The sequence below is a fragment of the Eschscholzia californica genome, unplaced genomic scaffold, assembly GCF_041429995.1.
Source record: "Eschscholzia californica isolate CP2 unplaced genomic scaffold, dmEscCali1.0.p SCAF_6, whole genome shotgun sequence".
In the NCBI taxonomy this organism is placed as follows: domain Eukaryota; kingdom Viridiplantae; phylum Streptophyta; class Magnoliopsida; order Ranunculales; family Papaveraceae; genus Eschscholzia; species Eschscholzia californica.
Genome location: NW_028238483.1, coordinates 11,128,533 through 11,155,533, shown reverse-complemented (window position 1 = coordinate 11,155,533; position 27,001 = coordinate 11,128,533). Strand labels below are relative to the sequence as shown.

Genomic DNA, 27,001 nt, shown 5'->3' with positions numbered 1-27,001 from the left:
TAACCAATTATGGATTAAACGGGAGGACCAAATCATTTTTCCATAAAAAATTATATGAATGATTTTGTAGTTGAACCCTACCGTCAGTACCGAATACAACTCATATCGGTGTACTCATGGTGAGTTTTGGTACAAATTTCTTCTCAAGTCCACAAATGTCAACTTCAGAAAGTCGAAGTTCAACGTGGTGGACCTTGAGTTGAATTTGTAACAAAATTTGACGCAGTCCAACGATTTCAACTCAGAACATCGTTGATCTCGACCGTCCTTACTCCTTAGTCCTTAATCCGAATTTTATAAAAGAGGATGTGGGGGGCGCCGGCGCCTATCACACTATCGAGGTCGTCTTTTAAGACTTCCCATATTCGATTCGAACACACCCCAAATATCGCGACGCAGCGAGAAACTCTTTCTGCCCCTAGAATTAGCGTGGAAGCCAAGGGGAAAATCGCGTTGGAGGTAGGTACGTATAAAAATTCCTCTATTGTTTCTCAAATCCTTACTCATCTCTTTAGCTACGACCAGATTGTTTAGTCCTGGTTATTCTTTTTGTCAATTAGGGTTTCATCTATTAGTTGTGATTGAGTATTGGTGATTTGATTATACTTCTAGGAGTTACCTGTAATCATGTAAAAATTTCTATGAACCTTTAGACTCTCTACTAGGGTTTGGGTTTAGGAACAAAAGTAGAAAAATGAAAGATTAAAACTTAACAAAGCCCTTTGTCTTATAAAAATAGGGGAAAATGGGGAAATTTGGCTTCATTGAATATATACAATGGTTATTCTCACAAAATTCAATAATGGGGTTATCTTAGAGACTGGTATGAGAATGAATGTGATTAGGTCTTTTTAGTGTAATGAAGTTTGGGAAAGTAATTATGGTAATGATTGACCCTTAGAGTTTTAAAACATAAAGGAGGAAATTGAAAGTTGATTTAACAAGACACACACTAAGGCGAGCTCGCTATGTACTTAAGCAAATAACTCTTTAAATCTGCTATTCGTTTGAGAAATTTAGTATATTATCCAGATCAAATGCAAAATGATCAGCCGGAGATTCTCTTAGAATATTGACGTAAGAAGCATAGTCCGCACTCTCATGTATCCATGGCTGATAAGAATCTTCTCTAGTAAGCCCCAATCCATCACTATTCATCATTTCTCCACCCGTTGGTGTTGATGACGTTAAAACTAGATTATTGGGAACAAAGTTTTCTTGATATCGTTGGTCTTCCAAAATTTCCATCTTCTCTTGTCTTTCTTCTTTACACTCTTCATATCTATTTCCGAGGTTGTGCTAGGTTCCTTTTTCTTTTTGCGGTTGCCTTTCGTATTGTTCTTTCCCTTCTCAAAGTACTATTAAAATGGTTTTTATCTCGTTATCGGTTCTTCCCGGTAGTAGTTTGGCTATTTCAGACCATTTGTTTCCATTGTCCGAGTGAGCCTCTACCATGATGAGTTCTTCTGCATGAGAACATTCTCCTCTCTGCAGAAAATCGAAGCGTAATTATGAGAATCTTATCATGCAGATCATTGCATATCTAAAATTCTTGTAAGAAAAGATAGATAAACACCTGTAGTGTCAGGGTAGAGGTGATTACACTAACTCTCCCTGCATTATTTTCAAGTCCTTCTAGAAAGCTCTTTTGCTATCGTAACCCATCTTTATCTTCATATGTGTTTACCACCTTTCTTAGCACTTCGTAGAGTCGTAAGTTACTAGAATAAAAACTTGACAAGTCAAGGAAGAAAGTTGGACAATCATCGACTTACGCATCCTCATGCGTTCATTCCTAGTCCATCGCAGGTTTATAGATTTTTTTTTTATTGCGTTGCTTGATCTTTAGGGCAGTAGTGTAGATGGCACCATTTTTTGTTGCTTCTTTGTCAATATACCATGTAAACTACGATTGTGAGTTCATAGATATATGATGAAACTCTAAGGTTGTGTCTGATAACAGAGAAATAATTTCACGGAATAAGGTTTATACCCGTAACACTATATAATTCTGTTGTTTGGTGGACAACTACTTTCCACGGAAATGATAATAATTTAGTTTATGAAGAAAGAGCTATTTTTTTTCCTCTAGCTCGGAGTGAAATTGATGGTGAAGGGGAAATTAAAGAAGGTATCCTTATGAAGTTATGAGTTGGACATAAATATGACAGAAAGGACTAGGTTTTAAGCATCCCCAACATTTTAAAACACTATTTCCTTGGGTTCCATGGAAGCTAATTCATGTGAAGGAAGAAGAAATTAAAATTGATCTCTTTCATGGAAATAGATTAAGAAGAGGATTAAGGCCATGGAAATACAATGCGTACCAAATGGTGGAAATACCCTATTTCCATGTAAATAGGTGATGGCGAACAAAACCTAAATAACTGTATACTAGTAAATATGTAAACATTATCGGTCTTGTATATTCTCAACTACCGGTAGTCGATTATAGTTCTAATACAAAATTGAGCTTCAAGAGATAACACTAACTACAAGAGACATATACGACTAAAGCAAATATAAGTTGCACAACTAAAATCTTCAAACCTTTTTTACTCACAGATAATTAGTACGAGCTTCTTAGTATGTGATACTGCTATGCCTATTGGCTCTGAATCGGAGGATCGGAGGAGAAGATGACTGCTCGGAAGTATCTTGAGCTCTGAAATTTATAAAACTGTTTCTGCGTATTAATTTAATATTTATTTCCCTCTAGCCAACATATTAATGCATACATTATTTTTACCTTAAATAATATGGTTCGTTTCATATGCATCATAGCTCACTGACACACGCAAGCACATCATAGCAAATCAACATTGTATCTCACTCATTAGTTTAGTATTATCCATCTTGCCTTTATCTATACCAATAGTGATCCCTTTAGCCAACATTGTATCTCACTCTTTTCCCCCTTCAATTAATTCAAAATTTTTTTAAAAAAAATAAATATATATTTACTACAATTTTCATATATAAGTCTTACGTCATTCTCATTTTAACCATTTATGTAGTGAAGCATTGCTAGGCAAAATTCATTACCAACTCTGTTTAATAAAGCAAGGTAATAACATATTAACATCAAAGTATTATTGGTGAAACTAGCTTGGTTTCTATGTTACTTCGTCTTCGTCATAACTATTTCAAAGAATTTCATTAATTATTTCTATAAAATGTTTCTTTACTACTAATATGCTTCTATATCAATTATGGCAAGGATGATTAAGTTCCTTGCTAATTTTGTTTCCTCCGAAAGATGGATAACAGCATGATTTTCTAAATTATTTTTTCTCATTGGAATGTAGTTTCCTAACTATAGCAAGGGGGCGACCGTTTCAAGTATCTGACTCACTTGATTGTTCTCCTTTTATCTTCTTTTGGATTATGCGAATAGGTATAAAGGAAAAACTTGCAATCTTGTGTGGATGTATGTTCTAAGCATTTGGGAAATACAAAAAATATTAAAAATTAAAGTATTGATCCATTTAAAACGGAATTAACTCTGAAAGTTAAAAAGGCTAAAGAGTTGGGAAACAAAGTGAGCATATGAAGTAGACTCATAGTCACACTCATTGGATGTTTGAAATTAAGAAAATCAACATTTGATAGCGAAATGATAGATCCGCCTACAATCTCAAACACAACTGAGGGTGAAAGTATATGTGAAAAGTGAGATAGAAGATTAGAGTGACATTCGTGTCTTGGTTGAAAACAAAGTGAAGGCTCAAATATTCGCTTTGCAGCCCAATCATTTCGTATATTTAGTCAAGATTCCTATATACACTTCTGCGATACAAATAGAAAAACTAAGAACCAATAGTTGCATAATGAACCATTAATGACTCTATACTTGTAGCTTATCGGCTTAATCAGGTAACTTTTACAAAAGCAAGTTAGATGTTATAATTTAGAATAAAATTCAAAACGCTTTTGAACTTTGGTCATCTCAGCTAAGTAGGTAGTGTCAATGTCAACTAAAGCAGGTATTGTCACTTGAGATAAATTCAAAATGCTTTGGCTCTGGTCCTTTGGATAGAGCTCTGATCTTTTAGTTTTTCAAGCACGCTCTCTTCCAACTGCGCCGGTAATCTGGTGTAGTATAGTTGTCAATTTCGATAGTTTCCTTTTTACAAATTTCAGAACCTAAGCTAGGGCTAGAACTTGGTTGGTCTCTATGTAGGTCCGCTCCTGCGCGCGGGTAGGGAAATGTTTGGAGAGAAAGAGAAGTAGTTCCTCTGTATATTTGGGAATGGATAGTTCTGCAAATTTGCATGAAATTGAGTCGCCTTGTTAGGTAAAAAATTACTCCGTTTAGCTCAGTGATAAAGAAAGAAGGTAAAATCCTATACCTGTCTACATATCATGTTTGGTTCTTATCTTTTAATTGCTAGAATTTAAGCGTCGGGAACAAGTTGAGTTTCTCACTATCTTGTGGAACCAATTGAATCAACCATGTTTTATTCTGTCTTCAATCTACTTCCTCAATTTGTTGGGTTTGACATCATGCGTTACAGCGTTAGTTCCAGACCCATTTCTTCAGGTGTGGGCTTACAACTTAAATGACTATTAGTCTTCTTGGGACAATTTCCTCTGCACTTCGCCATGCCTTGAAGTTTCCCTTATCATTTTGATAGTTTATTCTTCACTGTGGTGCTCCATAATGGTTATGATTCTGTTGGTCTTCTCTGTCGAATTTCACTTTCTCTTCTTATATTCTGCCAAAAAGTCTATGTTCTTACTGCTGATGTGTTTTCCGGTTGGTGTACTCTTCTTCCTAGAACATTATTGTATAAATTGTATGCAACACGTGGTTTCCATGTGTGTATTTTTCTTATCTTGATCTGTATTTGTTCACATTTTTCATTTTGGAACTCAAAAAGTGATTTTGATGTTAACAGTCATCGAGTGAGCGGGTATGTCTGGATATGATAATGTTGTTGGTGGCAAGCTCAAGCTGAAAGGGAAACCCCTCGATGTAAAGGCAGGTGGACTGAAGAAGAAAAAGAAAAAGAAGCAGTATGATCGAATTTCGGAAATTAAAGAAAACGAAATATCCACAGGTACATTTTATGTTTCCCGCTCAGATCTTGAAAGTTGAAATATATTTACTTAGTTCACCTGCTGTTGAACTCTTCTCTACTCTAGAGTAGAAAGCATTGTTTTGGAAAACAAAGTATTTTTCGTAATTTCGTTCTTGATAGTTGATAGCTCATTTTTATTCTGCTCGTTCTTTTCGTTACTTTCCCTTGACATAAAATTTGTGGGTGGTAGGCGGAAGTAGCGCACAGTCTTCAGATTCTACCGAGGACGAAATGAATGAATCCAACAACTTGGGTGATCAAAAAGAGCATTCTGCTTCTATTGATGATCATCTTACACCTGCCGAACGACGCTATATTGAGCAGAGAGAGAGACTTGATGTCCGGAGACTAGCGAAGACTTCAAACAAATCACATCGTGATCGGATTCAGGATTTCAATCAATACCTGGCCAATATGAGCGAACATTATGATATTCCCAAAGTGGGTCCTGGCTAATTCTGCAAAATAATTAGGGTGACCAACAATGACTGTATCAATAGCATTTGTTTCCTCGGAAATCTTTTCTAGTTTTTCCATTATTTGTCTGTTCTTTAAAAACCACTTTAGTGGGTGTACGAAGACTTGATTCTCTCTGTTGTGAGACTACAAAGAATTGTGTTTCTGGCAAACTCATTCATGGGAATTTCTGACAGCTAATTTAGTTGAAATTCGGTGAAGCTTTTACTATTTGCCTCGCATTTTGAGTTATTTTAACATCCAATAATATTTATTTTTGATTATTTAGAAACAATATTCTAGCCCTGCTTGCGGAGACACGTGTTACCACAACCTAGTGGTCATCGAATGGGAACAGGGAATAGCTCTACCTCGATTTATTCTCGCAATTTCGGTGACTCCTGTGCACAACTCTAACAGTTGGATTTGTGTGCAGTATTTGGTTGACTCCTCCCCACAACTGTCACGGTTGGATTGTGCACGGTTTGTTACTGTAGAGCAGTTTGGTGATCCATTTATTGGTTCCGGCTTCAGAGTGAATAAGTTTAGCTCTGGTGCAAAATTGGTTTCGTGGCTATGAGGCGAGTCCAGGCTTAGTACTTGAGAAATTTGTATGCACAAAACCTGCCTAAGCGTCCTAAACCGACTCAGATGTTTTGGATCGTGTTTCAATGGGCATTTTTATGGACAATGCGGGTTTTCCAATGGGCTTTTTTCTACTCCTACTTTGATTCCCTTGGAATAAACGAATAATTTTATGGACAATGGGAGTTTTTGTTATACAGACTGTAGTAACACTTGAATTGGGTCATTATGTACAAAATGGCGTGTATAACAAAAATTGGCGCCCTGTATAAAACATCCCTAGCTGTAGCTGTTCTCTCGGTTCAATGCTTGATTTAAACCCCAAATTATGTTCCAATTTGGTGATCTTGAGATGGACCACTTCAGGCCAACAACTGGTAATCCTGCTTTCGGTTTTAGGCGAGTGATTTAGTACTCCGTAATTTAGTTGGGTCTTAGGCCAGTGATTTAGTTGGAGTTTGGTTCTTTTTTTCTGGAAGGATTTAAATTCGGCGATATCGTGCTTATACCATCTTATTGATGTATCAATGCCTCTACAAAGTAGGTGTAAATAAAGTGTATGAATAACTTAACTATATAAAGGAGTGTGGAAATGAATTCGACCTCTTTCACCTGTAGAAAGAAGTTCTTTTCAGAGGTTGTATGAATAACTTCTCTCTTCTCTTTCTCTCTCTAGAATTCCTCCTTCCAAATTCAAAACCCAATAATGAATCTCTCTAGAACTTTCACTAAAGGGTTTTCTTCTTCTTCTTCCTCTTCTTCTCCATTCTCGTCCCGCAACATTTCTTGCTCTCAATCCATTCAAAACCTCCTCAAGAGTGGTTCCACACCCACCCTCAAAACCCTCAATAAATTCCTCATTCTACTCTACAAAGCCCATCGATTCGAATTGATTCTCCAATTTTTCTCCCAGATGAATTCAAAGAACATCAATGGAAACACTCAAACTCGCTCAATTATAGCAAATTCTCTCCTCAAAGCGAATAAATTCGAAGATGCTGTAAGTTATATCACTCAACTAGATAAAGATCAATTTTTTCCTAACAGGAGGAGCTTCTGGGATTCTTTAATTCAAGGTCTTAGCAATGCTGGAGAAAACCCAGAAAAAGCCCTTTCAGTATTGCAAGATTGCTTGAGTAGTCATGGTATTTTACCTTCTCCTTTTACGTTTTATTCATTAATTCATAGGTTTAGTTCTCAGGGTAATATGGGTAGAGCAATTGAAGTCTTAGAAGTCATGATTAGTGAAAATGTTAAATACCCAATAAACAATTTTGTTTCTAGTTCAGTAATTTTTGGTTTTTGTAAGATAGGGAAACCTGAACTTGCTTTAGAGTTCATTAAGAATGCTCGAAAAATCGGAGCTTTGCATGGGCCGAATATAGTGACTTATACTGCTCTTGTAAGTGCTCTATGTAAAGAAGGTAGAATTAAGGAGGTTTGTGAATTAGTTTGTAGAATGGAGAAAGAGGGAGTAGTTTTAGATGCTGTATTTTATAGTAGTTGGATTTGTGGGTATTTTCAGGAAGGGATTTTAGAGGAGGCTTTTCGAAAACATGTATCCATGGTTAAAATAGGAATACATCCAGATACAGTTAGCTATACTATTCTCATCGATGGATTTTCGAAAGAAGGGAATGTTGAGAAGGCTGTTGGGTTTTTGAATGAGATGAAAAAGGACGGGTTAGAACCTAATTTGGTTACTTATACTGCAATAATGCGTGGTTTCTGCAAGAAAGGGAAGTTAATGGAGGCATTCAAATTGTTTAGGAGGGTAGAAGAGTTGGGAATTAAAATGGACGAGATAACTTACTCGACTTTGATTGATGGGTTTTGTAGAGCTAGAGATTTTGATCGAGTTTTCTGTTTGCTTGAGGAAATGGAGCAAAACAAGATTAAAGCAGGAGTTATCACATACAACACTGTAATAAATGGGTTGTGCAAAGTTGGAAGAACATTAGAGGGAGACAAAATGTCGAACAATATAGTCGGTGATAATTTTACTTACAGCACATTATTACATGGATATATTCAAGAAAATAATGTGGTCGGGATCTTGGAAACAAAAAAGAGATTAGAAGAAGCAGGAGTTAGTATGGATGTCGTAATGTGTAATGTTCTAATTAAAGCATTGTTTATGGTGGGATCATTTGAAAATGCTTACATTATCTATAAGGGAATGAACGACATGGGATTGGTTGCTAATTCTATTACTTATTGTACAATAATTGATGGATATTGTGAAGCAGGTAGGATCGATGAAGCACTCAGGATATTTGATGCATATAGAAGTAGTTCTCTTGTTTATAGTGTTGCCACTTATAATTGTATAATTTTTGGGCTCTGTCAGAATAATATGGTTGATATGGCAATAGAGGTATTCATTGAACTCATAGAAAAAGCTCTAGTGCCTGGTAAAGTAACTTATATGAGATTAATCAACAAAATTTCTGAGGAGAGGAATGGAGATGGAGTTTTGGAGTTTCTTGAACGAAGTGACAAAATGGAGCCTGAGATTTACAGTGATATGTGTAACGATGCTATTTATTACTTGTGCAGACAAGGTTGTCCGGAACCTGCATTTGGTGTGTATTTGTTGATGAGGAAGAAAGGCTCTAGTTTGACGAGCAAGGGTTACTATTTGATTCTTAAAGGGCTTATTGCTGGTCAAAATAGATTACTCGTTCCAGTGATGTTAAATGCGTATCTCAAGGATTATGGAGTTTCCGAGTCAAGGATAATCCGGATTTTAATTCAGTACTTGTCAAAAAACGATATGAAAAGAGCCCATTGTTTTCTCGACAAGATGAAGGAAAACCATATATGCGTGAAAGTTCCAGTCGCCATCTTTGAAGAACTAAAAGAACAAGGTAGATTTTTGGATGCCCACAAGCTTATTACAGAAACCAAGTATGATCTGACTGTTTTTGATGTAGTTTCTTGCTCAATTGTGATTGATGGGCTCTGCAAGGAAGGACATTTGAATAAGGCCTTAGATCTCTGTGCTACAATGAGAAAGAATGGGTTATCTCCCAACATTGTCACTTATAATTCGGTGATCAATGGGTTGTGCAAACAGGGATGTATTGTTCAAGCACTTAGAATTTTTGATTCGTTGGAAGAAATTAATTTAGTTCCGACTGATAGAACATATGGTTCACTCATAAGTGCTTTGTCGAATGAAGGGTACCTTCAAAATGCGAAGCAGTTGTTTGAGAAGATGGGTCTTAAGGGTTGTACACCAAATAATCATGTTTACAATTCGCTAATCGACGGTTATTGCAAGTTTGGGTTACTGGATGAGGCTGTTAATCTTCTCTTAGACTTAGAAAAGAATTACTCTAAACCAGATGAATTTACTGTGAGTGCTATAATTGATGGCTATTGCAGGAAAGGGGACGTGGAAGGAGCTCTAGCTTTCTATTTTGAATACCAAAAGAAAGGGATTTTACCTGATTTTCTTGGTTTTCTCTATTTGATAAAAGGATTGTGTGTTAAGGGAAGGATGGAAGAAGCTAGGAGCGTCTTGATGGAGATGCTTCAAATCCAATCTATTGTTGAATTAATCGATAGAAATAGTAGTGGTGGAATCAAATCAGAATCTTTAGCTCATATTCTGGTCCTTCTATGCGAGCAAGGAAATATTGAAGAAGCCAGAGATGTCCTTAATGAAGTTGGGTTTATCGCTTTTCCTTCAAAGAGGTTTTCTCGATCAAGAGAGCTAAAGGCTGTATATGAAAGAAAGGCTGTAGAGATAGACAAATTAGATAGTTCAACCAGACAAAATTTTAAGTTTGATTTTGATGCTTTTTATTCTATCTTGGGATCACTTTGTTCTCAAGGGGAGATTGAGAAGGCCAATATAGTAGCAAAAGAATTGCTATTACGTGCTTGAAGGCACTGATCGTTAAAAATACTACATGGATGGGTATCGACAATTATATTCAGTTGGAGCGTTCGTCTCCACTTTTTCAGACTCGGAGAACTTGCTGATGCTAACCCCGAAGTACGTATTCTTTACCTTAAAATTTTCCATTATCGCCTCATGTTATTTTACCCTCCGGCGTACCTAGATCTGGATACTCGAAATTACTTCTATGAGTATGGGGTGCCTCTTGTATTTGCACACAGTTGTGTTAGGATCATAAGTACAACACGGATCTAGGTTAATGTCATTTCTGTAATGTAACAAAGGTTGATTTATAAGTAGAAAAAAATATAAAATTGAATAGCTTAAGAGAAGGAAATATACTTGGGTTCTATGATTTTAGCTTATTTTAAAATTTTGAGGAGGTTGATCCTACTATTACTCGTAGACGAGTATCAGTTAGTTGATTGTACTTATTTTTCCTCTCTTACTTGTAGATTGGATTATTGTTATTATTTCATAATACGATTTATGGTTGAAATTAGGTCTAGGATGAACCAAAGCTCTGTCAGTTTGGTTAGTTAAATTTTCTGATGGATTGGCTTGAGGAAGTAGATCGGCGAATGTGAAATTCATCCATTAGGCTGGTTCCTTGAAGGGCAGATTTGGAATTCTTGTAGGAACTCTAAATAAATCAGCAAAGGGAATCCAAACTAATTTCTCCCTCAGGTATCAATAATTCCTTCTTTTTCTTCTTGGTGTTAGACATACTTCATTTCTTATTTCTCCACTTATCAAAAGTAAAATCCGGAGGAATTAGTTTCATATAAATCCATTTACTGATTTCATGTTTTAGATCGGATTACGTTAGTAGTACGGTTCCTTTGTGAGGTCTTGAATCATACAGAACACACTACAAAAAGGGATTTATCGGCGACACTAATTACCGACAGTTTCTATGGTACTGGTAATTATTGCTTAGTTTATCACCATAGGTTTTTGAATCAGTTGTCGGTATTGCTAAATTATTGCGCTTCATAAATTTACGCCAAATTTTTGTCTCCTTTTTGTGAAAATTTCCTTATCTCTTTGTTTCATTAATTTCCAAAATTTACTTATTCATTTTCCTTTTATTCCCTTCTAGGGTTTCTTAATTTTCTATCCATTTTGTCCCTCTTTCTCTAGTCTCAGTGGAATTGAAAGTTCAGCCTAGTGAAACCCAAATCGTAGAAGAAGGAACCTGAGTGACGAGCATAATGCGATGAAGAACCGAGTTCACCTGCTGCTCTTCTGAATTGGTTAGATTTGATTTGTAATGATGGTAATTTCTTTCTCTAGGCTTTCATTTGCTTGAAACTGAGAGTTTCTAAAACACTTCAAAGATACAGTAGGTTGATTGATATTAAGGTGCGTTGTTTTAGGTTATTGCCTTAAATTTAGGAAATTCCAATGTGGTTGAAAACTGAAATCATGTCAAAACACTATTTACCTCTTATGAATTTGTTTAATGCAACTCTATCTTACGCTACTTGATCTATTTTGATTGAATTATGCTGCAGTTTGATCCACTAACCTGTTAAGTTAGTACTGTAAGAATTCTCCTTGAAATTGATTGCTATAAATTTCAGAATATTGGGTGGAACTGGGCTCAAATCCCTTGTCGAACTTATGAGTTTGCTTAAAGTATACATAAGCCGATTGGATGTCAATAGGAGATTAGATGAAAATTACAATTACGTTAGGTTTGTTCCTTCTTTCTCTTCCTAGATTCAATTTTGATTTGCATTAGAACTTCTTGCCTGGCTTGTCATAGATTCTAATTATCATCTGTATCTTGATTGCTGCAGGATGCTCTTTGTAAAAACTTCACCCGTTGAAAAGGATGGGATGTACTTCTTTTGTTCCAAATAAGAGATATACTCTTTGGGAAGAAGAACAAATTAAATATCCAAGAAATTGTTGTTTTGATTCGGTCCATGATAATTCAAGTAGAGTTTGGTGTTCAAAAGGCCTTAAAAGGGGTAATTTGTCTAGCTCTTCTCGACAAATCATCTTCCCTTTGAAGTCAAATCATCTTAATTGAAAAGGATATTGGTATGATCTTTGTACCCAAGTTGATTGTTTTCCTACTTGAAAATTGGAATCTAGTCTTTTGAAATCTCAACCTAATCTTCTCTTCAGGTGGATCAGCTTTTCACGAACTCAAAAATCCAAATCTTGAAGAATACTTGCTTGTTACACTTGATTTAACTAAGGTGCTCTTTGTTCTTTTATTTGTGTCTGACTCTGAATTTGCTGAACTGAAAATGACTGAATCTGAAAATGACTGAATCTGAATACGAATTAGATGTTTGTTTTCCAAATCTGCATTGTTAGGTCTGAATAAGGTTTTGACGTTTATATCCGTGAGAAATAAAAAAAAATCTCACTTTATTCCAGGCTCTTGGGAAAATAAAAGACGAGTATACAAAAACCCTAAAAACCTAGGGTTTCTTTCTCTCTCTTCTTTAAAACAGATAACCGAGAACTTAGAATTTCTATTCTTACAAAGACTATGCTACTTCCTCTCCCTCACAGTCGCCGGATCCCTCTTTCTCTCTCACCGAAGACCCTCACCGGATCTCTCTTTGTCTAACGGAAGACCCTTGTCGGATCCCTCTCTCTCTCTAACCGTATGGATAGCTAAATCCTCGCCAAATCCGGCGAGGGTTCACAAATGGTGGTGTTAGATGTGTGGTGGTCGTGGGTGTTTGGTGGTGTTGGTGGTAGCGGTTTGACTGGCTGTGATGGAGGTGGTGGTGATGGTGGTCCGTTTGGTTTGCTTTTGGTGGTGGTGGTGGTTTGATTGTTTTGATTTTGCTGGTGGTGGTGGTGGTTTTGCCGGTGGTGGTTTTAGCCAGTAGTGGTGGTGAAATTTTTGAAAGTGGGGTTTTTTTTTTTAAATCACAGGGTTTAAATTGTCATTAAACATAATTCAAACATTAGGGTTACCTTTCAGACTTGTTTTAAAATTTGAAAATATGGGCTCATATTCAGCCAATTCTGACCTCTAACTCATTTAATCAAAATTTCAAATTTTACTAAATAAAAAAATAAACATCTGAAAATTGAATTGTCGACCAATTCAGATTTTCGATCTGAAAAAAATAAAAAAAACAAATAGCACCTAAGAAAGGTTCATCTGAAATTCATCTTTAATTGATCTTCATCACTTGCCCATTTTCTTAAAATCGTACTAACCTTTTAACAAACAGATGTTGGGCTTGAAGGACTAGTAAAATTCAAGTGGTAAAATTTGCTTGATGGAGGATAATATAGAATAAATCCGAGACCAACCTATATCTCAAATTTTCATGTTTAAAATGCTCTCGTCTTATAAATCGAGTCTGAATCCAATAAACAAAAGGGTTATTTCCCAAAGAGCCCCTAACTTTGTGACCGGCTTCCTGCCTAGCTCTCTACTTGATCAAAAATACAAAGATGATCCCCCTTTTTCAGTTATCGTTATAACACCGTTAACTAGTCATCACCTCTCTCTCATCCAACTCATCGCCTCTCTCTGCCACCTCACCTTCTCGCCACCTCATCGTCTTCACCGGCGAAGGTCGCGGGTCGATCAATTTTCCGGTCGGTGACCTTCAAACATAAAACAAAAAAAATTTGTTTATCTCTCCTCTCTCTCTCTCTAAAAAAAAAAAAATTCTCCTCCCTCTCTCTCTAAAAACTCTGGCGAAGGGAAACCCCCTTGCCGGAGGTGGGTCTGTTCAACGAACATACCTCCTGCTGTTCACGAGCATATCTGTTTGTGAACAGACCCTCCAGGGAAGGGGTTTCCGTTCGCCGGAGTTTTTAGAGACACAGAGAGGAGAGATAAACAAATTTTATTTTTTTAATGTATGAAGGTCGCCGACCGGAAATTTGGATGGCCGACGACCTTCGCCGATGAAGACGATGAGGTGGCGAGAAGGTGAGGTGGCAGAGAGAGGCGATGAGTTGGATGAGAGAGAGGTGATGAGTAGTTAACGGCGTTATAACGGTAACTGAAAAAGTGGGACATTTGGGTATTTTTGATAAAGTAAGGGGCTAGGCAGGAAGCCGGTCACAAAGTTGGGGGCTATTTGGGAAATAACCCAAACAAGAAATATATTTCAGGTCCTTGGTTTGAATTGCTATCTTGTGCACATATGATGCTAATTCTCGTCTTATAAGCTCGTTTGATGTTGTCTCGTTTGTCGGCAGGTGTTTTTATCTTTCCCGACCACTTTACTGCGTTTTCCATCACCATTGGTCATATAATTAATTACTAAATGTTTTATGAATGATTCAGCTAGACAATTTTAAGTACGAGCATAAGCAATCAGATTTTCAATATGAGAACTAATATAAAGAGTATTAAAAATCCTTGATGTGTCACCTGCCTTATCAAGACATAGATTTATTCAGAAAATCAGGATTGTAGTCTAATAATTTGGACAAACAACCTTGCAAATTCATTATTGCAAGTTGTCGTGAGATTAGCAAAAGACTACTAGTAGATGCTGCTGATGTCAAAAATGGCTTTCCGTTATATCAACATGAAACAGAGAGTTGATGCATGACAACCTCCGTTAAGTTGAATGTTCTGCTAAGTTAATCCCGTAGGATGTTCCTACTTCCTGCTCTGGTTCTCTGCCTCTCCACTCCTGGTCCTCGCTCCTTACTTCCGCTCGTTGCTTCTGCTCCTCACTCCTTGCTCCTGCTTATTGGTCCTGCTTATTGGTCCTGCTTATTGCTCCTTGCTTCTGTTCCAGCTCCTGTTCGTCTATTGCCAAGGGGGGAAAACCTGCAAAGGGTTTGAAAACCGCTCCGACGCTTAAGCCAGTCAGGGTGCTCTTTGCAGTAAAAGAATGAATATTGATCGATCCTTTTGGGGGCGAGTTATGAGAACTTAGAGTTAATTGTGATCTTCTAGGGTTTAGAGATTGTGTCCTTTAAAGGTCGATTTGGGGACCTTTTATAGGATCAAGAGGCGGCGATGATTGTCGTGGAGGGAAACTTTCCCTTTGTGTTTATCTTGCGTCCAGAATAGATGAAAGTTCTTAAGTTCAAGGATCTTTCGTAGATATCCTGCCGATGTGATAGGTCTTTGGGGAGAAGTTTCCTCCCTTGGACCCGTGAAGTCCACACTTGCTTAAACACTTAAAGATCTGTAGTCGACTGAGATCTTCGTGGAGATTCTGGGATTAAGTCGGTAGATTGCTGGTGCGCTTTGCCTTCCCAGTTCTGGGCGTAAGGCATCGACCGAACCTACGTGGACCTCCCTCATTCCTTTAGAAACCCCAGGGTTGATCTGTTCATGCCAAGGGCGTTGCAGTGCTGGTTTCCTCTAGCCGACCTCCCAGGTAGGAGAATACGTGACGGATCGTCAACTCGCTCCTTGCTTCTGCTCCTTGCTCCTGCTCCTTGCTTTTTGCTCCTGTTTCAGCTCTTGTTCGTCTATTCCCAAGGGGGAAAACCTGCAAAGGGTTCGAAAACCGCTCCGACGATCAAGACAGTCAGGGTGCTCTTTGCAGTAAAAGAATGAATATTGATCGATCCTTTTGGGGGCGAGTTGTGAGAACTCAGAGTTTCTTGTCAGCTTTCTAGATTCAGAGATCGTGTCCTTTTGAAGGACGATTTGGGGGACCTTTTATAGGCTTAAGAGGCGGCGGTGATTGCCGTGGAGGGAAGTTTTCCCTTTGTGGTTATCTTGTATCCAGGATAGATGAAAGTTTCTAAGTTCAAGGATCTTTCGTAGATATCCTGCCGATGTGATAGATCTTTTGGGAGAAGTTTCCTCCATTGGACGCATGAAGTCCAAACTTGCTTAAACATTTAGAGATCTGTAACCGATTGAGATCTCTATGGATATTCTGGGATTAAGTCGGTAGGTTGCTAGTGCGCTTTTGCCTTCCCAGTTCTGGGCGTAAGCCATCGACAGAACCTACTTGGACCCCCCTCATTCCTTTAGAAATCCCAGGACTGATCCGTTCATGGCAAGGGCGTTACAGGGCTGGTTTCCTCTAGCCGACCTCCCAGTTAGGGGAGTACGTGACAGATCGTTAAGGGTTCAGCTGACCTGTTGCCTAAAGTCGGGTTGACTCGATGGACTTCAGGTCTGATCTTGATTCTTCAGACGTTAGTCAACGTCTGGACATTTTGTGCATCATCAGATGCATCTAGCAATGCCACAAGATATTAAAAGGTCCACATAGTGGGTGAATGGATTCAATATTAACTTTGAGGAGATATAGTATAATAATAAACTTTCAATACATTGAATTCTTTCAAAAATTAACTTAAGAGATTCAATATCAGCTTCCATAAGAGATAGTCTAATAACCGAATCCCCTAAAGGACAAGGTCCACACGCAAAATTCTTGCTAAAAAAATATTTTAGTACTCTAATTGGTGCCCCAAAAATTTTAAACTATTGTATAGATCATGGTAGATCTTGATTGTCCCAAATGGTTATGTGAAAGTGTGCCACACTTGATCATGAAACTTATCAATATTTTTGGTTATTTTCTGTCTTAGTTCTAAGATGATAAATATCTTGACATATGTGTTAGAACTTAATAAACTCTTCAACAATCTGTTTAAATTTAACGTGTCGAAGTATGTTTTAGCCCCCAATTGTAACCGACCCATCAGTTTTCTCCTCATAATTGTTCGACAGTTCGTTTTATCTCCCAAGCACTCAAAATTTCGAACTCTTTGCGGAAATACACTAAGGGGCTAAAATGAAATTAACTCTAAAAAAAGACATTTAAATCCACCTCATTTCTCCTTTATCTTCTCCATTTCATACTTCTCTCCCCCACTACATCTCTCTCTTTCTCTATTTCACTATCTTCTCCGACGAAGGTCGTCGACCGATCATTTTTCCTTTCTCTCTCTTCTTCTTCCTTCTTTTTCTCCATCCTCCTTCCCTCTTTTTCTCCTTTCTATTCTTTTTATTTTCTCTATCTCAGGCGAAGAGACTCAAAGAAGTGTGGGTATAATCCCACACGGGAGAAGCAGCATCCAACAACTAAGAATATAATGTATAAGTCCTATGCACTCATTACCAATTGATTTTTTGTTGAATGACCACAAACTTAACAAAAAGGTTACAAGGCCATTGCTGGCACATAACAAGAAGGTTGCAAGGCCATTGCTCGCACCAGAATTGGGACCTACTTTGGTTGTTTTGTTTTTAATCATGTAAATAGGAAGACTAACTATATCAGTTACTAAGGTACATTAGACTGCACTTCGTCACATGAGACTGGTACCAATACATGTGCCAAACTCGACGTTGAACTGCTTCGATGTAATTTCATACATATAATCAACATCACGACATACACAGCTTTACAAAATAAAAACAATTCAATTAAACTAAAACCCCAAAATTTCTACTGTTGTCCAATTTTGAATCAACATCAAAGACAAAGAAGAATGGAAAGGGTAAGATAAATAAAACAAGATTAGAAATCCCTATAAATCTGAAGAAGCACAAAGCGGCAAAACCTCCCCCCAACATTGAGAAGAAATGATGCTAGTTGTTGCCGAGCAAGAAAAATATTGCCCTTCTTAAATGGATATTCCATAATAACCAGGTCTTCTGCTGGCCACTTTCTTTTCAATCAAGTCTATGACATGGTTTTCTATAGCATCGTTCCAATAGTTTCTACGAAGAGGTGGACTCGCGTGTGAGGAGTGGAAAGTTGTTACTGGTCTCAGTCTGACTGAAGAATAATAATAATCAATAGGGTATGAATACTCAAATTGTTGTGTAATTGGAGAAATGATGCATCAAATTTTCGAGAGCACCGGGGAGGAATTTTCTTGCAAATAAATAACACGGTCTCTTCATCCCATTCCACATGCAAGCTTTTCGCGTTGTTAACTTCTGCAGAATAACCCAATTAAGAAATCAAGATCTGTTGTTTGAGGTCCCCAACAAGGAAGAGAACATGAAATTTAGATAATCATTTAAACACTATGCATACCCTTTTATCACTTGTTACGTGCAAACTCTTGTCGATCGACTGTTTCAAGTAAAACAAGATCAGTCTACTAGAGAAAATTATTGAAGTATCAAATAAGCTTCTTTCTCCATAAAAAAGGGGAAAAATAGAAACTTAAGTGGATTTTACCGCAATGTGTTTCAGGAGCTCATATGTAATGTCTTGAGCTTGATATGACTTGGGATGCCACTTTTCCTCCGACCAGTCAACATGTGTTACAGACCAATTTGCTATACCTACAGGATCAATCATCTGCATACACACACAAAGACAAGAAAGAGGGATGATTTATTAATAAGTTTTGTTAAGAAAACAGCAAGTGTATCATAGTTACGTCCTTACAGAGAAAAGGGTTGGCAAGTAATGTTCGTCTGAGTAGCAATTCTTTGCTTCCGCCATACCTGGCTGAAAAAAAACAAAATATGTCAGTTCAGGCTTTTCAGAAATCTTATTCTTGAAAAACATGAGATGAGATAGCCCGGTAAACAAGCAGATAACAGATCTAAAATCAAATGGATATTATAATGGTAAATATATATGTCGTGATAGATAGAAAGCCGAAGTTGAATGGAAGTAAATTAGGGTTTATTCTGAGGATGTAAAGGTTCCTCAAACAAGTAAGATAAATCAGCTGACCTTTCAAAATAAAATGTTAGGGATAAACAGGAAATGAAACTGAAAACCAAAAAATGGACCATGTTTCACCAGAAAAAACATCTACCTTGCAGTAGAGCTTGAATTTTGTGTAGTAAAGATTGTCGGCCAGAACAATCATTGCATGTTGCCGCTTCACTGAGAACCACTGTATACAGAAATGAATTAAGATGCCGTGATAGAAGAGAAAATGGTCGAAGTAGCGTGTATTGATATCTCTCAGTTTAACTAATGAGATTCCACACATCACTACTACAAGTAAAGAACTTGTTTAACAATTTACATGGGTAAAGGCATATATCATGACAAAAGCTCTATATTCACAAATCACAAGAGTGATGCCGAATATGGGCATGTAAGTCTTTTGGCATCGATGCCATATCTAGACAATGCTTCATCAATAAAAAGCAAAAGTTTTTATGACATTCAGATTGTCTAGGATTCATGTGAAATGGTTTGATGGTTGGCTAGTGACTCTGCTTCCATGTCCCGGAGTTGGGAATTACTTCCCTTTTTTTAACAAAGAAAAGAATATGTATATTAATGAATAATAGATTTTAGTATTTTGCAATGTAAATCTATAGGTTATAAGTATAATTAGGAATTACTAAATATCCTCACATGTTATGCAGATGGTTTCATATCGAATGATAGCAAGATTGTGCCTCAAAGAGTGATCAAGATAATTGAAGTTTGACAAAAATCGAGTTACATGTAGTCATGCATATCAAAATTATCTTTACATTTAAGCCACTAGGTGTCCTTGTAAAATACCTGTGCACCTTTCCTAAAATCCTTCATCTCTACTTCAGGTAACATGTGCTCCGTATACCTGCCAGATCCATGTGGGCCAGGATCTTCAAAGCTAAAAGAGAAGGAGAGAAAACTAGCTTGCGTCAGTAACATTGAAACCAAATGAAGCTTCTTCTCAATTTCAAGTAGTATAAGAAATTAATATTTTTTGGAGTTTTTTCTGGTTGTCAAAATCACACTTCAGTAATGGACCAGCTCACTTACCTGTCAACAAAGCTTATATTTGTGTCCATCAAATAGTTATAAACATAATCAAAGTTGTGTAATGGTATACAACTGCAACACAAGAAACAGATTATTGGAAGACTGAACATCAAACAAACGAAGGCACATAATTAAATATAATAAATGATAACAGCTATTCCTTGGGGCGCTAACCTATCCGAAAGCAGGACAAAGTGCTGGTTATCAGGATCCTGGAAGGCCCTTGCCAGTAGCCTCCGCTCCGCATCAACCATAGATATTTTTCCCCACACTACCTGCATTTATTTGTTGCATAATACATGAAACTTTGATAGTATTCAATACCATCTTCATTTATTTCTTGTGTGCGTATATACAGATCATCATAAGAGTCTTGATCGGATTATGGTGTGAGACAGGATCATTCCAGCCTGGCATACCATGGTGTGTTTGAACAAAGGATTTGTAAATTAGATATCCCTCAGGATTAAGAGTTTTCACCAAAAAAGAATAGGGGCATGGTGTCTCAGTTGGCAATCCTTAGTTTTTAAAGGAAGTGAGAATTCTCTTAAGTCTAACCTCAATAATCTTTCAAGTTCTTTGGTTTGAGCACACCCTGGGATTTAAAAAAAAATGAAATTAGATAGAAGTGGGAGTGAATGGAACTCCATGTAAGGGGTTGTTGGAGTTTCACTTCCCCTCGTCCTGAGTTTTGGGCAACCAAACACCAAAAGGAAATTAAAATCCCATACATCCTAGTTCCCACAAATTCCCTCTTTAAAATCATATACATCCAAAAACACCAGTTGAGTATTTTGTCCTGAACAAAGAAAACTAGAAGACAAGTTTAAAAATGAAAAATGTCATTCGGTCCATCTTACGAAACAATGAAAGGTAATCACATAGTCGAACTGTAACTCATGCACTAGGCCACTAGCACATCCGAACAGAAGCAACTTAAATGTATAAGACATGAATATGCCAGAAGTACGAGAAAGTATAGCAAATTATGAAAATCACATTAGGTTTCATGTACCTTCTCACTATGGATCTCAGTGTTGGTAAAGTGTTTGCTCGAATGTATTGGTGTTTCCCTAGATGCATGTATATAAACTGAAAATCTTCCTTCATGACCCTAAAGAACAGACAACATAAGACTTTTCACTGATTTAGTCCGACAGACATTAAAGCAGAAATATGCAGATTCAATAATCAGAATTTATAGATATATGAAAATTGTTACTTTCCGTGATTGAATTGAAATTTAATAAGAATTTACAAAATTAAAATTAACTTCGAGAAATATTGTAAGATAGATGATCAGAATTTTAATGAATGACTTTCTTGGAGCAAAATGCAATTAATATTATTTCCAAACTTCATATTAACACTCTTATAAACAATACAAGCTAAGCAGGTCATATACCAAATTTCTGAAACAACTTTTGTGAACAACATAAATAACCTTTTCTTAATATAATTCATTCGAAGTTTCATAATTACATTTTTCAGTGACACTCATAGAACTCTAGGATAAGCAGCTCATTTGCTGGATAGTTGACATAGAAAAATTAATATAAGAGTATAAAATACGACCCAGTGGGATTGTGTCCATGAAGTTAGAATAATATTCTGCAATAGTCTGTCATTTCATCATGTTGTTTGGTCCATGGTTGCTTTGGACCATTAAACACTATAGTGATTCAGTATATCCTTCACTACCATCTTCATGGTTGCTTTGCTTTTGTAATAGTAAGGTGTCAAGCACTACCAACCCAATCTAATGTAATGTCCTCTAGATAAGTTAACAGAAGAGGAAATACGAATAACCAATATCCAATTTAAGAGGTATTGCTTCTGCGGCTCTGTCTAGTCTAGTCAATATGTTCACGAGCAATCAGACCTGTTTGTGGTTTTTTTTACTGTGTACAAGAAAGTTAGCAATTTTTTTCACACTCACCGATATAAGAGATCAAGTTCATTCAAAAACCTTCTTAAAATACTAGGCAAAAACATAAATAAAGTTTGACAATTGGATTAGGGAAAGTGTCGAGAGATCAATATGAGACTGTTAAACTCAGTGGACCATAAGTAATTCATCCCAACTCTATCAGGCTGCTGGGAGTCATGTATGATGGAGATACGGAATACACAATAGGAACTAAAGAACATTTTCTGAGTAAATCTAATAATGAAAAGAAGATCTTACCTGAAAGAACTTATCCCACAGCTTCTCGAAAGGTAATGTGCCTGGAGTCAAGAACATGAAGGCAACTTTTGGATTTTTTGATAAAATAGGAGGCATATGTATGATATCTCTAAAGACAGCACGAGTTGCAACCTCAGCATCAGTAAACTCCCTCTCGAGACTAGGTGGAAGCCACTCATATATAGGCTTGCAATCACCAGAAGAAAAGAAAAAACAAGGCGGATACCCTCGGGTTGGATAAATATAAGCGCCAAATAGGAACAGGCTCGCCATACAAACCAAGACAATAATCCACATTGGCCCCTTTAAAGGAGTCCTTTGTCTTTGTGGATCTCCACCACCTAGCCTGTGAAACTGAGATTGCTTCATTAGTTATAATCACATCAGCGTAACAAAGATCTATCTTTCATAAGATCTGATCCCATGGGAAGGTTACTTGTTAGCAGCGAACGTCCTCAACCACCGAATGCCCGACCATCAAGTGCTACACAACAAAATCTGAAACAAAATTAATAAAAATCATATGATTTAGCAGTATAAAACCTGTAAACTGAAAGCCAATTATTTTCTAGTGACTGAAATTAGTCAGATTCAAATCAAACGTCAAAAATCTATATAACAAAGAACTTAATCATAATGAGTTCACAAAAAAATCAACATTTTGGTGCCCAAATTTGCATCTTTATTAAGTACAGGTTAAAGAACAATTAACAAAAGCATAGATCTTTCGAGCAAGACAATAAATTCTTTAATACAAAAAGGATAAATAAGAAAAGAAAACCAATCCCAATACTCCCCACAGAAAAAACCCACTAATCAATATAAAGAAATCAAACCAAAAACTTGTACTTCGGAGACTTAAGCTACTACTAATCCATCTTAAAGGTTTTCCTAAGTCAAAGAGATCGTAAAGGGGAAAAGAAAAGTCACACTATAAGAACACTTTTGAGAAGAATGTCAACGGAAACTAAGCCAGATAAAGAAAACTTTCAAATCTAATTGATTATCTAACAGAAATTTAAATGTCAATAACCAAAATCAAACATTACAAAAAATCTCAGACAAGTTGCTCTGGCCTGGCATTTTCAGCTCATATGTCAAATCTAATAACTAATCAAGGTCCAAAGAAAGAGAAGAGTAAAGAGAAGAATTCTTCCAAGTAATGAAATCAATACCTTAGTAAAAAATGGTCTTAATGGAGCTCAATGAGTTCAGAGAAAGATCTCTGCCTCTTGAACTCCAATTTCTTCTCTGAATGATCTATACACAAACAGGTAGTTAGAGAGAGAAAGATAGAATTAGAGTAATAGATCTTAGAGCTTCAATTGTTTGGTTATCGAGATCTAGGGCACCGAATAAAACACCGGGAGAATAGTTTATTACTTTAGTTCAGAGAGATGGGAGGAGGAAGAAAAAACAGAGAAGGAGAAAATATACTTATAAAACAAAAAAAACAAAATGATGGAGAAAGGAGGGTTTCTTTATGATTTCGATTTGTTCAGTTTCTCTCTCTAGTTTTTTTTTTTTTTAATCTCTCCCAGTCAAAGCAGTCATTGCACTGTTCCAAACGAAGAACATTTCAGCCGGGGTAATAATTGAAAATGATTACTATTCCAAATAGGGTGCCCAAAAATGCTCTTACGGTGTCCTTCTGTAGGCGCTCCCATACCCACTCAATTTTTTCGTGCCCTGGACGCAGTCCCTCACACTCTTTTTCGTTTCTTTTTATTTTTCTCTCTTCAAAAATATTGCAAGAAAAACCTAAGGGTTTGGAGTGTGAAGATCGAAGTTTGTTTATGGATGTGAGACCTAGATTAGCTGGCCTTGATTTGATTTATGTTCTAAATTTCTATAGCAAAAGGGTTTTTCTTCTTTGCTAACTTAGATGTGCTTTGTGACTTAAATTTCGAGCTTGAAGGGTCTGAGACTCTCATCTCATTCCAAAATCCAAAGCATTATTTCAGATTGAATTAGCCCGAGAGTTGTTGAATTGTCTCCTCAGACTGATCAGTTCCAGAAGGCCGCCTATAAGTGTCGTCAGTCGGCGAAAATTAACCGTGTTGAATCTCTCAACGTAAATCCCAAGAGAAATTTTGGGGTGCACCTATTGACGCACCCTTTTTTTTTTTTTTTTTTGTTGAACTATTGACGCACCCTTCTTGAATATTCATGTGGAATACACTAGTAGTATATGGTATTTTTACTGTTTTTTGTATAAAGAGTTGAAATTCTTTTGCTTCTGTCACTACATTTTTTGTATAAACAATTTCAAATATATCAAGGGGACCCATTAACTTTGAACTTTGAAGGGCACGTCAAATTACGAATTTGGAGATTGATTGGCGGCTTCCTGACGTGGCTCCAATATAATATAAATTTGCTTTTATTCTATGGGTGAAGCAGTCAATTGCCTCCAAATCTTTTTTTTTTGTTGAATGAGAAAACAAGGAGCTAAACAATGCTCGGAAAAATATTAATATCATTTCAGATTCGTTTTTGATTGTGCTTTTATACTCCATCTGGGTAATGCAACTGTCTTTTTGTTGTTGTTCCTCGACGTATAAGAGAAGATAGTGTTGGTGAAGAAATCTTGAGTTTCATAATATCTCCTATTTGCTTCATAAATTGCCATTGCACGGGATTAATGGGATTCTGGATGTGAGTAATCACGTTTATGTTGTCGCTTTCAATATGTAAATGTTGGATGTTAATCTCTCTGGCCCATGACATCGCTTTATGTATTGCTAAGCATTCACACTCTTCTGTGTTTTGACCTCTGACCGTCTCTGAAAGTGCCGCAATGACCTTTGACTGATCATCATGAATAATACAACCAATACCTGCAGTTTCTGTTAGAATAATAAAGGAAGCGTCAACATGAATCTTAAGATATGGTGCTATTGGGGGGTCCACTGCGTATGTTCCTTTTTTTTGGTAGTGGTATCACCGCTTTCATAGTTTTTGTGGGTGTTGCTTTGATTATAATGATAACATTCATCGGGGTTTGAGATTGGTTTGAGAAACATTTTTCACATCATGCTTTCCATATGAACCATATAATCTTAGCTTTCAAATTCGTAGAATCCTCGTCTAGGTCTTTCCATGTCAGAATCCAATCTTTAACATTAGTAATAGTATCAGTACAGATATTAAAGTAAAACCATTTAGTTCGAACATAAGGACAATGAAGCAACGCACGGTTTAAGTTTTCTATTTCGCCACAGTAGGGGCATTTGTAATTGTTACCAATAAATTTACCTATTTTGCCTTTGACCTGTAGGCTATTAGTGCAACATTTACATAGGAATAGTTTGATTGTAGGGGTTGAATTTATATGCCATATAAAGTTCCAATTCACCCTGTCTGTAATATTTGAGTTTCCTGCAGTACGAAGATTATAATACATCGAACTAATGGAATAATTGTCTGACTTTGTTAAAGGCCATTTGACTTCATCTTACTTCTGTTCCTGCAAGTTAATACTCAGAATAACATTAGCAATATCTGCATTAGAAGTTTGATTTATAAAATTTACATTCCAAGTACTATTATTAATGAGTTGGGCCACTTGGTTGATACTAACGTTTGCTGGAGTTATGGATGGGTGGTGGGTGCTCGGGGATCCAATAATCATACCAAATGTTGACGTTTGGTACCCTTATTAATGTCCCAGAAAATGAGATTAGAGACTTGGGTGTAATGCTTGTATATGGATTTCCATAACCAAGAACTGTTCGATTTGGGTGGTGGGGTTTAGGGTCTCTCGGGTAATATTTGGCTTTGAGGATCTTAACTCTGGCCCCCAAATCTATTTTGCCTCTCAAAAATGTTTTCTTACAAAAGAAAGATAAAATTCTATCTATCTAATAAATCAAGAGTCAATATTTGAGACGCTTATTTTGGTTATATAGATATGTATGATTAAATAGTACTATCTACGCTTATATTGATTTTTTTTTTTTGAGAAATCGAGTACTATCTACGTTAGTCAATACAAGACATTGATACATCATCAAGATGTGATAAGCACGATAACCACTGAGTTAAACCAATAATTTAAGGGGACTAAAGCCCAACAACATATAACCTAAAATCCGACAAACTTGTAATTTATACCTTTAATAACCCAAATTCAATAACCATGAATTTCACCTTCTCTGAGAATCGAATCTGGGACCTCTAGGGTTTTGGAGTTTATGTCCACACTATTAAGTTAATGTATGTGTTTTAACCATGCCACATTATTGAGGATTTATAAAATATTACAAACGTTTTTCAAAATGCAATTATTTGGTTCACCACTTCTTGGTGTAGTGATTGGACAACAACTCATCAACACGGAAGTCTCTAGTTCAATCATACAGAAGTGAAAATCGAGAATTTTATTGAACCCTGGTATAAATAAAGTAAATGTAGATTAGACGGTCTTTATGCATCTTAAGATGACCTTTAGGGGTTTAATTCAGATTGTTATGGTGCTTATTCAAATCATGATCTAGATTTACATTTGTGTTGTCTCTTCGCGATGTATCAATGCCTTGTAATAATTCCTGTAGTCAATATCTAAAAAATATGCAATTATTTGTTAATTACATGAAACGACATCATCACAGTGCCCAATACTTTTAACAACTACATAATTATCATGCATATCAATGTATAAGAAAATGGTTCTTTATTCCAAAATAATTATGCCTAAAAACAAAATCAGTCGCTACAATATCGACATGACTATTACATCCAAATAATGTGGCCTAACTGACGTTACATCTAAAATATTTTGCAGTAACGACAATTTCATCTAAAACTTCTGTCCACCCACATGGGTGATATTCATCAATATTTCATAATGTTAAAAAAGTTCATTCCATTTTGCCGTATGCTGGCAAATATTGTTCAATTTTGACTAAGTCAAGAAATTAACATATTGATCAATTCCTATGTAAGCAAGCCCTCGTCAAAGCCATCACGGAAATAAATATGCAAAACTCTACCACCTAAGCCCTGAAATGGAAGTTGACTGCAAACAAATAGGTCAATCTGAGCGACTCTAGCAAAAAACTCTGATGGGCCATCAGAACAGAAGAGGGAGGATTGCAAAACTTAGCTCCACACC

At 36.6% G+C, this 27,001-nt stretch overlaps 3 protein-coding genes across 47 annotated transcripts; 2 read left to right on the top strand and 1 right to left on the bottom strand.

Moving 5' to 3' along the window:
• Positions 1–189: 189 nt before the first annotated feature.
• LOC147531703 (uncharacterized) lies at positions 190–5,771 on the top strand. Of its 6 annotated transcripts, none has more exons than XM_086648511.1 (4): positions 331–459; positions 2,566–3,397; positions 4,902–5,063; positions 5,275–5,771. In XM_086648511.1, the coding sequence occupies exons 3-4, from the start codon at positions 4,919–4,921 to the stop codon at positions 5,538–5,540; spliced, it is 411 nt and encodes a 136-aa protein (XP_086504637.1). In that variant the 5' UTR covers positions 331–459; positions 2,566–3,397; positions 4,902–4,918; the 3' UTR covers positions 5,541–5,771. The 6 variants fall into 6 exon arrangements, with proteins under 6 accessions (XP_086504633.1, XP_086504634.1, XP_086504637.1 ...); XM_086648509.1 differs by having other exon boundaries at positions 373–463; XM_086648510.1 differs by having other exon boundaries at positions 401–463; positions 3,309–3,397.
• Positions 5,772–6,704: 933 nt separating this feature from the next.
• On the top strand, positions 6,705–14,163 carry LOC147531702 (Pentatricopeptide repeat (PPR) superfamily protein). Of its 39 annotated transcripts, none has more exons than XM_086647786.1 (10): positions 6,705–7,270; positions 7,651–10,131; positions 10,575–10,722; positions 10,850–10,954; positions 11,185–11,314; positions 11,622–11,735; positions 11,841–12,087; positions 12,184–12,248; positions 13,165–13,400; positions 14,133–14,163. In XM_086647786.1, exons 1-2 carry the CDS (start codon positions 7,268–7,270, stop codon positions 10,018–10,020), a joined length of 2,373 nt encoding a protein of 790 aa, XP_086503912.1. In that variant the 5' UTR covers positions 6,705–7,267; the 3' UTR covers positions 10,021–10,131; positions 10,575–10,722; positions 10,850–10,954; positions 11,185–11,314; positions 11,622–11,735; positions 11,841–12,087; positions 12,184–12,248; positions 13,165–13,400; positions 14,133–14,163. The 39 variants fall into 39 exon arrangements, with proteins under 39 accessions (XP_086503912.1, XP_086503908.1, XP_086503910.1 ...); XM_086647782.1 differs by having other exon boundaries at positions 12,175–12,248; XM_086647784.1 differs by having other exon boundaries at positions 11,179–11,314.
• Positions 14,164–17,325: 3,162 nt separating this feature from the next.
• Positions 17,326–23,515, bottom strand: LOC147531701 (glycosyltransferase BC10-like). 2 transcript variants are annotated; one of them, XM_086646417.1, is made up of 11 exons: positions 23,061–23,515; positions 21,886–22,369; positions 20,713–20,811; positions 19,872–19,972; positions 19,698–19,769; positions 19,455–19,545; positions 18,748–18,828; positions 18,369–18,431; positions 18,156–18,278; positions 18,009–18,047; positions 17,326–17,908 (listed from the first exon to the last, which is right to left on the bottom strand). In XM_086646417.1, the coding sequence occupies exons 2-11, from the start codon at positions 22,252–22,254 to the stop codon at positions 17,780–17,782; spliced, it is 1,167 nt and encodes a 388-aa protein (XP_086502543.1). In that variant the 5' UTR covers positions 22,255–22,369; positions 23,061–23,515; the 3' UTR covers positions 17,326–17,779. The 2 variants fall into 2 exon arrangements, with proteins under 2 accessions (XP_086502543.1, XP_086502544.1); XM_086646418.1 differs by having other exon boundaries at positions 21,886–22,383; positions 23,061–23,502.
• Positions 23,516–27,001: the final 3,486 nt, after the last annotated feature.